This window comes from Centruroides sculpturatus, unplaced genomic scaffold (assembly GCF_000671375.1).
Source record: "Centruroides sculpturatus isolate CEXI.00-Female unplaced genomic scaffold, Cexi_2.0 scaffold358, whole genome shotgun sequence".
NCBI classification, from domain to species: Eukaryota; Metazoa; Arthropoda; class Arachnida; order Scorpiones; family Buthidae; genus Centruroides; species Centruroides sculpturatus.
The window spans coordinates 532,260-549,113 of NW_019384588.1; the positions used below are offsets into that span (position 1 = coordinate 532,260).

General features: G+C 26.9%; 1 protein-coding gene and 1 long non-coding RNA gene across 3 annotated transcripts in view; one reads left to right on the forward strand and one right to left on the reverse strand.

The window, feature by feature from the left end:
- Positions 1-1,600: 1,600 nt before the first annotated feature.
- LOC111624691 lies at positions 1,601-11,016 on the reverse strand. Of its 2 annotated transcripts, XR_002756625.1 has the most exons (3): positions 10,803-11,016; positions 6,991-7,073; positions 1,601-1,647 (listed from the first exon to the last, which is right to left on the reverse strand). It is a non-coding gene; the product is annotated as an uncharacterized LOC111624691 (long non-coding RNA). The 2 variants fall into 2 exon arrangements; XR_002756626.1 differs by lacking the exon at positions 6,991-7,073.
- A 152-nt stretch (positions 11,017-11,168) lies between these two features.
- The window catches only part of LOC111624690 (repressor of RNA polymerase III transcription MAF1 homolog), a 35,980-nt gene continuing 30,294 nt past the window's right edge, over positions 11,169-16,854 (forward strand). Inside the window, exon 1 of the mRNA XM_023367598.1 lies at positions 11,169-11,814. Coding sequence (XP_023223366.1) covers positions 11,732-11,814 — 83 coding nt within the window. The 5' untranslated portion in view covers positions 11,169-11,731. The remainder of the gene's footprint in view (positions 11,815-16,854) is intronic.

Below are 16,854 nucleotides of genomic sequence, written 5' to 3' on the forward strand. Positions count from 1 at the left end.
CTGTTACCGGTGTGTCTACTAACTCTTAACGATCCAAAACGAACCAAAACTAACGTTTTCGAACCCTTAAACGGTTCTTCTTCAGGTTTTTTCGAATCTCTGATGGAAAATGCAGCTCGTAAAAACTTTAAATTCGAAATATGTAAGTTCGAATGCACGTTTCCCGTTTCCGTCGTTGTATGTCATGCGCAGTCGACTCCAAAACGGATATCATAAATTACCATTCATAAACGCTAGCCACGCTGTTGATAACGTAATCTCTTCTTTATAATTGATGCATTGATTATCCTTAAGGTTAGCTAAGTATATGCTGGCGGCCTCTAGCCATCTGATATGGTGTACTTGCTGTGTGGTGCGGATAATTCTGGCTTTCTTAAATTTGGGGTCTATATCCGGATCGGAGGCATATACTGCTAGAGCCGTCGTGTCCCTTCATTTCTGAATATCCGCCGCGTGTTCTTTGAGTCTAACCTCTAAGGATCGTTTGGTGGAGCCCACATACAGAAGGTTTCTATCACATCTGCAATCTATAATCGGTATGCTGTAGACCCCTGACAGCCTATCTTTATCAGGTTGATCTTTTCCATTGGTTAGTATGTTGAATATCGAAGTGCACCTTCTGTAGGCTATACGTATGTGGTTCTTTCTAGCTATTTCTCCATATAGCTGTCCAATATATGGATTATAATTGACTAGAACAGTTCCAGTCAATTATAATCCATATATTGTAACCTCTATCCATATATTATAATCCTACTTTCTGTAACCCAAGAAAAAAAAACTGAGATTTATAAAAAGAGTTTCAATCACAATGCATTCATTGTCAATACTGCAATATCAAGATGTCTTAAAACTTGTCAAATATACTTGAAGACACATCTGAAGATAGCCTTTTTAACTAATTCATACAAAGTCTGAATGTAAATTTCTATATAAACGCATTTTGAACATTTGAGAAAGCAGTCTTTAAATAAAATTATATGATTGAAAACATTTAACTTTTCATTAAGTTTTCATTTGAAAACTTAATGAAAACAAAAGTTTTTCTGACTGTTACATATCTAATATTTATAGCATTTCTATATACTACAATGAGTTTTTAAATTACCACTTTCAGACATTAAAACCTACTTTACAGTTTAAGCAAATTCTCTAGATAAAAAGATAGTTTTCTTTCAATTACTTTTGTTCATTTTATTAAACAATTCTAATTTTTCTAATAGAATTCCTGAGGTTGTGGCATATAAAATCAGTAAAAGTATTTAAAAAGAGTCTTTCAGAACTTTTTACTCTAAATCAATTTTGAACATATGAAACTGATAATATAAAACTTTTACTGTACTGTTTAAATAGTATATTTATAGTGTGTTGATAAATATAACCTTTTAACCATAAATGTACATATATAGTGATATGAAAAAATTTGCCTAAATGTTTTGTAATTATATAAATTTCTATGTAGTACTTATATGCATGTTTTTGTTAGGTATTATATATTAGTCTATATAAAAATGAGATACATATAACAGTAATCATAGATGCAAATATATATATATATAATATATATATATTGAATAAGTTAATTTCAGTTATAACATACCTTATTCAACTTCCAAGATTGCTTGCAAGAAACTGAATTTTCCATGGCTATATAATATAATTACATAAATGAAAAAATATGTTTAAATAATAATAAAATAAATTTATCATAATTATGTTACAAAATATTAATAAATAATACATATTTTTATTTTTAAAACAAGCATAATTTTTCTGTTAAAAAAATTACAACAATAATAAAAACAAAAATGTATACATTTCAATACTTTTAGTCAAAATTAATTTTTTTTATTTATAATTAGAAAACTTTCTAAAGATATTTCTCTAAGATATTCCCTAATATTAAACTCTTTTTTTTTGTTTTTAAAACTAAAAAATGATGATGCAATTATTAATTTTTCATAGAAAATGAAGTAAAAGTTAAAAAAATGATAGGCTAACTAACAATAAAAATTCTTTTAAAAAGCTTTTTCTGAAATTATTATCAGTTCATTGCTCTCTATACTCAAATATACATTTTACAGTTCAGAACAAAATGATTACATAAAAATTTTCTCTGAAATTGCAGTCTCCTGTAAAGTAAAACTTTCATAATAAAGGATTTATATTAATAGATTTCACTTAAGAGCTTACAAGCTAGCTAAATGTCTTACTACTACAAAAGCTTGAATAAGATATTTAGAGAACAAGGTCAAAAGGATTCATTCATTAATGTTTTGTATACAGTTAAATGTTTATGATAAAAATACTTAATCATTTTTCAGTCTCTTCAAAACATTTTTATTTTACACTTAATACTTCAATTAATGTGATATTAATATTCTATGCTAATAAAAAATTAAAATTAAATTTTAAATTTACATACATTGTTATGAAATAAAAAATTTTTTAAACAAAACTCCAAACTGCTTTTATTAACAAGAATTATATTTATTATATATTCTCAGCATTTATTGAATATTATAGAACATATTTTAATTTCAAACTACTTAAAATGAAATGTATTACCAATACAATCAAATTCCTAGAACAGGATGAGTAGTTAGGATATATTTATTTAAACTCTCAATATAACACTTCCAGCATTACTCAACAACATGTTAAGAATAACAAACTGAAAATTTTGGCTTAAACTGTTAAGTCTGTAAAAATACACATTTTTGTTTAAAATTTTAGGATTTATTCCAATTTCAATAGATATATTTAAAAATAAATAAAGTAAATTATAACATTTAAAAATAATTACAAAAAATAAACAGCAATACTTATATCTTCTAAAAGTAGAATAAAATTTTGAAAATATTAAATAATTAATAAGATTGATAATTTCAAACAGGACAATTTCAATCAAAATTTTGAATTTATTACTTCTTATAACATGTTCAAAGTAATCAAAAAGTATAAAATAGTAGAAATTAATATGGAATTCCATATCAAAATAATTAATATATTATGAAAGTTACAAAAGTTGTTTAAAATGAATTGTTAGAATATTTTATTATTTCAATATATCATATGATTAATGTGAAGAGAATTATAAAAAATTTTATTCTGATAGTAAAGTATATTTATATTTTATTTTATTGTATGTACTAANCTATACTAACTTTATCTTCACCTATACGAATTGCAATACCATAGCGTTATTCGCATATTATGAAAAATAGACATTACAATGTATCAAATTTTATTTTTTGTTCAACATTTATAAAATGAATTTTTAACGGTTAAAATTATAATTTTATATTTTATTTTATTGTATGTACTAAATAAATGCATATTATAAGTTTGTTAATTATATAAGTTAGCAAAAATATTAATATTTTAATTACTGTATTTACTTGCGTATAAGACAAGGTTTTTATTCATTTTTCACTGCTTCAAAAACCTACGTTGTAAGTGAAAGATTCTTTGTGTTTTTGCAATAATTTTTGTGAACTGTGTATTCTCATTTTTTTACTGGATGCTCACTCTCTGGTCTGGTGTTTAAAAACAAAACTGTTTTATCTGGGTCGTTTGAATCGTTCTTGTGTATTGTCATAAGTAAAGATGAATAGCAATAGGAAAAGCAAAGCTTTTGAATTGAATTCCGAATTGAAATTCCAAAATCACACAGGAGCTCAATATAAGTTTTAATCCATTCCCACGTGAAAACAGATGATTATTCAGAAATCAGAATTCGGAGAAATGCATAAATGTGGATTTGACTGTTAAGAATAGGCAAAAAAAGTTTCCAATTGTCCAGCTTTACATGAACAAATTATGTTGTCGATTTTACAAGATATTTACTTAAAGTTTAAAATGCCAGTAATTTTTGTGGATAATGTGTGCATTTAAGTGCATTTGATAATATTTTATTTGTGATTAAACAAAATAAAATTAGAATTGTATTGATAAATCTAATTTTCTTTATTTTGATCTTTAAAGTCATACCTTGTCCTATATGCGAGATTGTCTTTATATGTGAGTAAATACGGTACCTTATATATAATATATATATGTCAATAGATCATAACATACTATATAAAAATTCTTTATGCACATTTATCAGTGTTCTCACCAAGCTAGTTTTAGCTGATTGATTAAACAGCAAATATATATTCCAACCAGTTAAATAAAATTTAAAAAAAAAAAAATAATAATAATAATAATAATGAAAATACAATAAATATATGTATTCTAGAACCACTAACTGGCATGAAAATTCCAAACTAATATTGGCAAACGCTTTCGATGCCCCTCCTGGGCTCTTCTTCAGGCCAAATTTAACGTACTGGATTCTTAATTTGAATATTTAAAAAAATAAAATAAAATAAATAAAAAAAAAATTGGCCTGAAATTTGGCCTGAAGAAGAGCCCAGGAGGGGCATCGAAAGCGTTTGCCAATATTAGTTTGGAATTTTCATGCCAGTTAGTGGTTCTAGAATACATATATTTATTGTATATGACCCAGTGTGGGAGAAATATTTGATAATGAAAATATATTTTAAGATAACTGAACTATGAATTAGTACGGCTTGACTATTGTAATATGAGTATTGTTCTGCTGTCATTAACTGAGTTTTGTAGATAAAAAAAAATTTATTGTAGTAGCCAGCTAACACTGAAGATCAGCTATGAAAAATTTTTTCCTGGGGAAAGCACTGGAATTTGAATATAAAAATTTTTATTAGATAGTTTAAAATAGAATTTCTGTTCTATTGTGCTTAATATTCTGACATAGAGAAAAAGTCAAAAATAAACCACATTTTTGATGTTGCCTAGCAACAGTTGTAATTACAAGTATGTGTGCAATTCAAGATTTTCTTAGGCTTGTCAGTACCGTTTGACATATGACAGATGCTTCTATTTAAATAGATTACAAATACAAAACTTCAAAGTATGTAGATGTGCACTGTCAGAATTCTGAAATGATATATCAAAAGCAGAAAGTCAACATTAAATTGTACATCAAACCTGTAAAAACTTTTAGCAAAACATTTAAACTGCTTAAAGGAGCAGACGATGATAGTATCATGTTGCATATGCAAGCATACAAGATCAAATATTTTAAAAAGGCTGTGAACCAGTAGAGGATAGTTACTATCCAAGATACGCTAGTTTTAGAAAGAAATGAAGAAATAATTTCTAGAGTTTCTGAAAAGATCAAAATAGATTGTAAGTGATCAAAAGATAGGAATTATGCATGACTCTGTACATGACTTGAAAATACATTACTTCTGTTCTCACACTGTTCTGAGAAAGTTAACTAGTGAGCAATGTAAAGAATGTGCATTCAGTAGCGGAGAACCAGATTGCTAATGACCTAGATATTTTAAACAGAGTGATTATTCTAATAATTACTAAGCACTAATCTTTATTTTCACTTGACAATTATTAACTTCAAAATATTATTGAGGATAACACTTACAAGTTAGTTTTTCTTGTTTACCCACACATCTCTTACAAATTAGATGTGGAAATCAGCCTTTTAATCAAGGTAGAAAATATTTTCTCTTAACAGGTCCAAAGAAAAGACAATGCTTTAAAGATGAAAGGTCTGGTGCATTACAAGTTTGTTTCTAACAGTAAACCTGTTAACAAAATCTTATATTGACATTCTTGGACATCTCAGTGAGACAATAAGATGAAAATGACTTCATCTTTGGCAAGCAAAACGCATTCTCCACCATAACAATGTCCTGACACACATCAATTAATTCATCATCATATTATTCAATTGTTATGAAATTATGCAAATAAAGATCTAATTGGGAAGTATTGAGTTAGTTAGCAGATATCTGCCAAAACATCAGATATACCTGTACTTCACAATCTCTTTACTCATAAGATTTGCTCCTGCAGACGTTCATATTTTCACACACGCTACTGAAAGTTTACAGATACAAAGAAGAAATAAAAAATTCTACAGCAATTGCACTTAAGTAGGTTACACAGAATGGGATACAAGACTGTTTTAATAATTGGTAGAACATTGGTAGAAGTTTGTAGTTGTAGCTGTAAATTATGCAAATAAAGATCTAGTTGGAAAGTGTTGAGATAGCAAATGAGGTTTAACATAATTCAATCCCTAAAACTCAAAATAACTGAAACAAAATTAAAAATCAATAATGTAACAGAATTACATACACCACAGCCTCAGATAAGTCCAGCAACACAACTTAAAAAGCTCTACAAACATTTTTGGTCTACCTCTAAGACCTTCATTAGATTGAAGTCATTTTAAAATAGAATGTTCAATGAATGCAGAATTCAAACAAAAATGTATCATGTGCACTATTTGATTGGAAGATTGTTTAATAGCATAGTGGTATCCCTGGTCTGGCAAGTGTAGACCACTTGCCAGACCAGGGATACTTCTCATCTTTGTTGTTAATTAATATAATATCCCTTACCATTGGTTTCAAAAAATCTCCACGGCTTAAAGATTTCTAATCTCCTCTCCCTATAGCGTCATTCTTAATAAAGCTGCTTGATATAAGAACATTTTCATATTGTCAGCTGAGGTGCATATGGATAGGGTGGTGAAATTCTTCCCATTGTTAATGTCATATCTGCATTCAGTCACCTTTTTCATTACGGGTGCTTGGGGAAGACTATGAAGACCCTATCAAATCTGTCATCATATAAGGGAATCAAACAGTGTACATTCTGTTTTTGCCTGAATTCTGCCTTCTTCAAACATTCCATATTAGAATGACTTCTATCTGATAGCAGTCATAGGGGTAGACTGAAAATGTCTATAGAGCTTTTGTTATCTTTTGTTATAGAGCTTTTGTTATAGAGCTTTTGTTGGTCTGAGACTATGGTGTATGTTTTTCTGTTAATACATTGTTTAGTTCCAGTGAGAGAAGAGTTTTTGTAAATAATATATATTTCTCTCCTGCTACCTCATACTAGAATTCACTTATTGTAATTATTGGAACTCACCTGTATTGATAGCAATAATTAAATGATGGTTCTGTTGATAAATGACTCCATACATATATTATCCATAACACATCATGGATGAACTGAATGATACAATAGAATTACACAGGGTTAAAAAAATGAAATTACAGTAAGTAAAAATTCTGTTTTTATTGATTTGATATTATTAAGAACATATTAAAAAGCTATAATTTGAAGATCTATTAATTCTACTTATAATAACTAATTAATTATTAATTAGTAGCTATTCAGTCCAGTTTGATTTGCCTGCTGGTTTTTGTAGTATACTGTCTTATATGCCTGCTAGTGTATAATTAAAGTAAGAAATGCCAATAATTTAAACTATTCTACTATGAATAAATAACTATTAAAATGAACAACAGTGGCATGCAGTGGCATTTGATGACAAGAAAGCTGTGCCAGCCCTGGATAGAATTATTGAAAGCGTTATATGATATTTTGGTGTGTAGCATTCACGAGCTAAACCACGAGAGGTTGGTGCTCTATAAAGAGCATGCACAAATACCTGTAATCTGGCTGCTTTACACAATTCAAATATTTCTGCTGTGGAAGCTATCTGGTATACAACAATACAGCACTTCCATTGGAAATATGCATATATGAATTTATATTCAAATATACAATGGCAATTTTATCATTGTTTTTCACATGTAGTATAGAAATTTGTAATAAGATATGGAATGTAGTTATAATAAAACATTAATTTTAATTAATTCAAAGTGCATTAAAATATGAAAATAATCACACAATATGTATTTATATTTTACCATTAGAAAAATAGGAAAATAACACAGATTAATTTTACTAGTGATTAGTATAAAAATCAAAAAATAAAATTTCATATTATTGGAAAATATATTTATATATTAGATAATTTATAAATACAATGGTACCTTATATTTCAAACCACTCTAAATTCAAATATTCCAGAGTTTGATTGCTAAATTCAAGAGAAATTTGATCTGGAGTTCCAAAGATGATTCTATGTTTGAACTGCACATGCAGTGAAAAAATATGTTCCTGTGTAAACACCTTCTATACAAAGGTGTTCTAGCAGGTTAGTTTTTCAGTATATAATTTTTTAAAGTCTAGTTATGTCACTAAGGCATAAAAATTTGAATAAGTTTTGATGATTTTATACTGGAATAACAGCAAGACATATATTTTACTGTAAGTGATTGGGAGTCTTACAGTGCACATAGCTCCAAAATTGTTGATTTTGAGTTACATCATTAATGTTCTTAGCAGACAACATTAAGAATAACATTTTGATTTTTATACATAATTATATCATGGAATTTTGTAAAAATTTCATTTGTACAACTAAAATCTTACTTACAAAACTTCAAAACTGTTGTAATTGTATTTCTCTTTAGTTTAAACATGGATTTGTTTCAAACTGTAACACATCTTACTAGATACATTATAAATATATTTAAAAATTTTAAAGTGAATTTACAATAAATCTTTGGATTGATAATTAAACAAATGCAAATAATATTATTTCAAGTATTACAATAGCCTTATTAATTAAATTTAAAAAATGTTTTCAGCTATTCCTATAAATAGCCAGACCATATCATTTACAATCTAAATGGGAACACATTTCATAATCAATGAAAACAGGGTCTAAAACTGATTTTTAAAATTTATTTATTTATTGATCTATATTGATATAACTGTTGATATTATATTGTTGTGTTAATAAAATTGCTATAATCAAAGATTGATTTTATAAACAATTATTTAAAAAAAAAAAAAACAGACAAAATTGAGGCTATCTGATAACCCTGCTGTAGACCCCATAATCGTCATTAGTTTTTAACTGTATAAGAAAACACTTATAAAAATATGTTTAAAAAGAATATAACCAAATTTAAAATGTTTGGGAGCTAAAAGCAAAATAGAATTAAAACTTAGAGAATAGAACAGAAAGATTGTCCAGATTGAAAGATAATCAAAATTAATAAAGTATCCTAATTCTCAACATGTGGATATGAATAAAAATCTAAATGAAGATCTAGATATAAAAAGCATATGAGCAATTCACACCAGACAAAATTAACCATTACATCAAATTTGATCTGTATAAATAAAATCACACTTATTAATTTTTAAAATGTTTTACAAAAATTGTCTAGATAAAATAATGTTTAGATTATTATCATCCAGATTTTTGAAGTATTATTATATCACAAACAGATTACTGAAATGAGTTCAAGGTAATTGTTTTATATAATTATATATTAAAACGTTAACTGCTTTTGATTCATTTTTATAACTAGAGCAAAACTTAAATTTATTTATTTGTAAATTAACCAAATAATATAGGGCATGTTGAGTGGAGTGAGAAACTTTATTATAAAGTATTTTCAACTTTTTAAATTGTTTCATGTTTAATTACATTTTTTTAAAAACAAATTTCTATATAAATATAATCCAAACTAAAATTTCACATTTGTTAATTCTATCAATGAATATGCTGGAGTATTAAAAGCTTGCCAAACTTGAAATAAATCCAAAACTCTAATTTAGATGAATGATTTATAACAAGACCTTTGTGTCAGACAAACATTGTAAAATGAACACAATTTTTGTTCACTTAGCATACAATTCATTTTTAAAATTTGTTAAATTAATATTATAATTAACAATATCAAAATTTTGATCTCATCAACTATTGTGCTTGTTTGAGAATTTACAAAATTCTATATATTTAAAATTGTTTCTGAATTGTGTTTATGTAACTGTGTGGTACAGTAATAAAACATTTGTATATAATTTGTTTTGCTTTTTATATTCTTTCTTTTTGTTATAAATTTTTCACAAAAACTAAATTTTGATAACTAGCAAATGTTTATTCAAAGAATACTTTTGCATCTATGCAGTTAAAAATTTGATAAAAGATTCCATTAAAATATAATTCGTGTTATTTATTTCAGTAAAAACATTCAATATTACAACAAATATAATAAGAGAATTTTCGTTATTAGATCTACATTTTTCTATTTTTAAAACAAAATAATACATTTTTTTTTAAAAATTGGTTTTTAATGAATTAATAAAATTTGCTTTTAGACAAACCATTTGACTTATTTAAGCAAATAAAATAAATTTCTGTTTCTATTTTGAAACTTTGATATGTTTCCAAAAGAAACATAATTTAAACTGTTCGTCATAATTAAACAACTGTTCATAAATTTGTATTTCAAATACATATAATAAAAGCCATGCAATTGAGAGGACGGGAAAGATGATTTTTTTTACCAGACCCAGCGAAAACGTGGGGGGCTATAATGGTTAACATCTGTACAAATTAATGTTATTTTTACTAACAAGAAGTAAATCATGTAAATTTATTTTTATTAATAAACATTCCACCTATTTTATTTGTCAAAAAAATAAAATAAAAAAGCTACAGGAACCAATTAAGAGGCAAAAGGATCCTGTTCTACATCAGGTCCCATACAAGAACCCGTACAGAAAGTGTACACTTTAAGTCAGCTCTTCAGTTTTACAATAAACAAGTTTAAAAAATGACGTCAAATTGACGTAACAGCGTACACTTTTCCGTCAAGTCTAAGTTCTGGGCGGTCCTGCATACGATATAAACATTAAATGTTTAGTTTTTTCAAAAAAAAAAAAATTATTTAAAATTAGAAAAAAAATAAAAACTTAGAGTTGATTCAACGCTTCAAAATAACTTTCTTTTTTAAATTTTGAATTTTAATAAAAATGTATAATTATAGTACTAAGCATGCAATAAAACATTAAACAACAGATAATCTTACCAAATTGATAAATAAAAATATATTTTTCTCATTTCAACCTATCCTATTTTACCCGTCAACGTGGACCACATTACATCACGCAACTTTCTTTTCTCATAAGGTTACAAAACAAATTAAGTTTGTTTACCAAAATGGCAGATGACTAACCAAACAACAAGAAGCTTGATTCGTTGCTAAGATACGTGACGTCATCAATTCAATTATATACGAATTTAAAATCGTTACAAATAAATAAAATTATTATTTTTTTATGTAATAATAATAAAAATTTAAATGTGTTAAATTATTTTCAACCGCCGTTTAGTTTTTTTTAAAATATCAACGTACTTTTTCGAATCGTTTGTTTACGGTTTGAGAGTGACAGAGTCAACAAGGTGACAGAAGATCGTTTGGCAATCAAAACAAGTAAAATTGGATAAAATTTTGTGTATTATCGTAACTAAATGTGAACTGTAAGTTATAAATAACGTTAATTTGAAATAATTTCGACGATCGAAAGGGTTTTTTTTTTATCAATTTGTAAACTTAAAAATCTCTCTCGGCTGTATTTTTAGACTAGGCTTAAAAGGGCGAAGCAGTGTCAAGTTTTAATTGTAATAACGTCTTCCGTATTGTTATAACAAGTGTTAAAGTGTTAAAGTGAAATTGCATTGTTTTTACGTCGAGTCATTTAATTATTTTGTTTATATAAGAAGTATAGAGGTGCCAATCCTAATGATCAGCTGTTTATGTCGTCTGCTGACATCTTTGATGTTTTCAGATTCATTTTTATCATTTCCCAAAGTCTGGAAAAGAAATAGAAAAATTTTGACACATCCAAGAAGTATTCTCAAGAACTTTATAATATTATAAACTTTTCGTATTGGAGAAATAAACTTTTCTTTCTTTAAATATCAATTTTTATTTAAAAATAAAAAAACAAAAAAACCATGAAACTCTTGGAAAGTAGTCGATTCGAAGCTATTAATTCTGCCCTGTGCTTTGAAACTGGTGATTGTAAAATTATTGGCAGGTAAGTTGTTATTTAATTAAGTATTTTTATATGGTAAAATTTTGCAGCATAATTTTTATATTTTGTATGGTGTAATAATGTAATTATGTAATTTTTATATATATATTTGCAATTACAATGATGTTTTTTGTTGAAATGCATGTAGTTTTGTTTGGTACTTTTCTGTTAACTGGGTGCCATTCAATTTTCAATCCAGTTTTAGAAAAAATAATGTTTAATTTCATATTTTTTACAGATAAACCTTATAAACATGTGTATAAACAATGATGTATAAACATATTCATTGTAATATATTAAACATGTGCGAATTACAAAATAAAATATCAATTTTGTTAAAAATAGTAGTAAAACTGACTGGTGCCCAGTTAACAGAAAAGTACTTTTTGTTTTTATGCAATATTTCTTTTGGTAATATAACAGATATATTGAAACTGACTCGTGAAATCAAAACTCCTTCAGAACTGATGCACATTACAATGTACTGTACAGTAAACTCCTGTAAAATGCACAACTAGTACATATGCAAAATTCAAATTTTATCGTTCAGAGGTATATATATATATATATTTTTTCAACTTTTAGGCTAGGTTTAAACTTGCATAAATCGTGTGATAATGCAGGTTTTGATAATGCAATTTTCTATAACGCATAGCATATCCCCCATGTTGTACAGGACTCTGCTGCACAGTTTTACTATTTTAATACTATTTCAATAGACTTAAAATACGTATTACTGCAACCGTGTATACACCTTTGCTTTGAGCATATTTTTATTTTAAAAAATAGTATAGTGTCTTCATCCGTCGGATTTTATTCAAAATACGTGATGTTGTGGTGTGTCAAATGGTAATACCTCATTTTTGCTTTTGAAAAAAAAAGCAGGTCTAAAGGGGGTCAAAATAGAGAAATATTTTGAAAATATTTGACAAAATAATATTACAAACTTTTTAAAAAGTAATAATAATGATTTCAACTAGTTTTGTAATTGCTTTAATTTTCATTAGATCCATTAGTTATTCTTGAGTCAATACATTATTATCTGAAATATAAATGCAATAAAATCAGTTAAAACTCTGGTTTTACTTCAAGTGGATGTGCAAACTGGATTTATGTATTGTTCATTATAGCATTACATTGATCAATCTAAGATGACATTTAAATATGATTTATTTTTTAAAATTTTTTTATTAATAAAAATATTAATTATCAATTTTTATACAAAGGCTATTTTTTAAATAAGGTCCATTTTTTAATAAGAAGAAAAATACTGTAAATATCATTAAAATATATTTTTTTCCATATTCTACATACTTTTTTCTACTTTTCTACATAATTTCCATTTTTGTTCATACATTTGTCATACCGCTCAACAATTTTTTCAATTCCAACTTCAACGAAATCTGCCGCCTGTGAAAAAGTCGAATCCATGACTGCAGTTTTCACTTCTTCATTGTCGTTGAACTGTTGACCACCAAAAAACTCCTTTAAGTATCGAAACAAGTGAAAATCACTGGATGCAAGGTCTTGACTGTAAGGTGGATGATCCAGTTGTTCCCATCCAAAAGAACTGATTAGACCTTGTGTTTGTACAGAAACATGTGGCCTTGCATTGTCATGGAGCAACATCACACCGGAAAACAGTAGACCATGCCGCTTGTTTTGTATGGCACACTGGAATTTTCTCAAGGTCACACAATATGCATCAGAATTGATTGTTGTTACTCTCGGCATAAAATCCACTAACAAAATCCTTTTCCTGTCCCAAAAGACAGTTGCCATAATTTTTCATGCTGAAATGGACTGTTTGGCTTTGGTTGGCGAAGATGTGTGTCGCCATTCCATTGACTGTTGCTTGGACTCAGGAGTCATGTGAGACATCCAAGTCTTATCTCCTGTAACAATGTGGTCCAACAATTTATCTCCTGTAATGATGTGGTCCAACAATTCATCTCCTTCCTGGTCATATTGAGTCAAAAACGATAAAAGCATTGCCCAATCTTTTTGTTTTGTGGTCATCAGAAAGCAGTCACCAAGAACACAATTTTCGATAATTCGGTTTCTCCGAGACAATGGCATACAAAACTGATCTGAAACCTGTGGAAATTCAATTGATAACATTGAAATTGTGAATTGTCGGTCCTCTCAAACTTTTTATCTACATCACAAACCAAATCTTCAGTAATCAGAGAAGGTCAGCCAGGGCGTGGCTCATCATGCACATTAACCCGCCTATCCTTGAACGTTTTCACCCATTTTTGAACTTTACTGTCACTCATAGCATTATCACCCTAAACTTCACAAATCTGACAGTGAATTTCTGCTGCTGCCAAGTTTCTTGCACTCAAGAATTGAATAACAGATCGTATCTCACAGTCGGTGGGTGACTCAATTTTCTTAAACATCATAAACTTTTACAGCTCAGCACACAGACAGACAATACAGCTGCAAATGGTGTCTAAATGCGCACAAAGCATGCTCGGAGCAGACGCACATACACACTACTGTGATCGCACGTTATTTACACTCTCATTCACAAACGGACCTTATTTAAAAAATAGCCCTCGTATTTGTTTTTGAAATTGATATTATTTTGAAAATTGAAATAGTTTAAGTATTATATTTACAAGTATCAAATCATTTCAAAAGTTCTATATTTTATGTTTGGAAATGTCTCGTATGAAAGTATTTTCATCTTCAATCATATAACAATATTTATTTTGTATTTTCTATTATATTAAAATATCTGACATTACTATTATAAATTTATTTAATAAATAAATGTTAGTAAAAGACACTAAGAGTTTCTACAAGTATCAAATTTGAAATAGTTGCATGAATCTTATTGTATATACAGGGTATATACTGTACTTATAATATATACATAATACATTACCATAAATATATCCTTTTGTGTGTATTGTTTCTAACAAATAGTTTTAATATCCAAGATTTTTTTACATAATACAAAATTTATCTTATTTAAGATCATACAAAATTTTTATATGATCTTTTGATTTGAAAATCTGTTCAGGTGGATCTAAATGTAATTTGATTCTCAGCAAATATATAAGATAGTTCAGTATAGATGTTATCATTGTAATTTTAAATAAAGAAGAAAAGTTATTAACAAAATAATTTAAAGGGGAAAATCAATAGAATTTTATTTTTCGTAGAACCAATGATATCTGAAATCTAAATATAATAAACAAAAGTTTTTAATTTTATCAACAGGAATATATTTCATAATAATAAATATTATAAACTGCTAAAACATTCAGGATCCTTTGGCTCATTTTTCTATAATCTGGTTCTAAAACATAAATATATTATTCTTAACACTAGCATTCAGGTTATAATAATGAAATACATCAAAATTTGTTTACTTTCTAGCTCATATCATGGTATTTCATCTTATAATTATTTCATAAAGTTTTATAAATTTTTATGTAAAAATAGAAAAACATTTAAAAGATTATTAAAGCAGAACTTTTAAAATTATCTAAAGATTTTTGTTAAAAATTTTATAGTACTATAAATTTGTTAAAAANTGCTAAATTGAAACTGATTTTACTCTGGATTACCAGATGTCCTAAAGATTTTTGTTAAAAATTTTATAGTACTATAAATTTGTTAAAAATCTTATTTTGACAGATATAAACATATTCAATTGTTGTTTAGATTCTATAGAACCAGCTTATTTATGTTTTACAAAACATAAATTTTTAGGCTTTGAGCATGGAATCTAAATTCTTACGAGTATCTTTAAATTTTAAATATCATTAATTGATAGTATTCTAATCTTCTTAATTTAAATTGTGTTTAAATTCTCAACAAATATATATTTTGTATGAAGAGCACGTTAATTTAAATTTGACAATAATAAATAATTTAAAAAGCAATTTTTGTAATAAAAAAATTCAAGTTATTTAGAGATTTCTGCAATTTTTATATCTTGACTATAGATAATATAAAAATTAAGTATTGTATATGCTATTCTATGTTCTTTCTTAAATCAGGTGACTTTAGTCTTAAAAGACAGATTATTATTATTATAAAATAGCCTAATTGAAGCTTAACCTATCAACTTGAAAACATGTCAAGGTCAACTTGTGAAGAATGATCATATACTGTAATGTTTTATATTATTTATTTACTTAATGTATTGTTAATTAATACGAAATGCATAATTTTAGTATCTCTAAGAGTAGCCTATCATATTTAAAAGTTATAAACTTTTAAAAAATTAAACTTTTTCTATTTGCTTATGCACTACTATTGTTAAATGGTATTTGAAATTCATCTACATGAAAGATATTAAATTTAAATGTGAAATAATTAGAAAAAATTTGATTTTCAAAATTATCATCAGATAATGTATAGCCTTTACTATTATATGTTTGTATCCTAAAAATATTCACAAATTTCAATAGCATTTTCCAGTAATTTTGAATAATTGCACATGCACACAAGATAGCATTTCTGAAATGTTCTTGATTCTATTTATCAAAAAAGTTTACATAAATAGCCTTTAATTTTAAAAATAGAAGGATTAAATGAAGTCAATCAGAGAAATGTAATTCACAGACTTTATACTGAAAAAATCACAAAAATAGTAAATCAAATACAGTTAAACATTTCTCTGCAATGGAGTTCCACAGCATACAGTGTATAGCATATAGCAGTGGTTCCCAACCTTTTTTCATTAGCGTACCCCGTGACATGTCATATCTCTAGATTGTACCCCGTGACATGTCATATCTCTAGATTGTACCCCTCATTTAAGAAATTTAGTGAGTAACCGTATTGTTAATTTTACATATTGTAACTTTAAATTAAAGAAAAAAAACCTAAAAGAAAAAATGTATAATAAAGTTGTGATTGTTGCAAGGAACATTTTTTATCTAATAATTTTTTAATACTATTAGTTTGTGATACATAATATATTATTTTTTCTGCCATAATAACTAACTTTTTTCTGTACCCCTAAACAACCTATCGCGTACCCCTAGGGGTACGCGTACCACAGGTTGGGAATCGCTG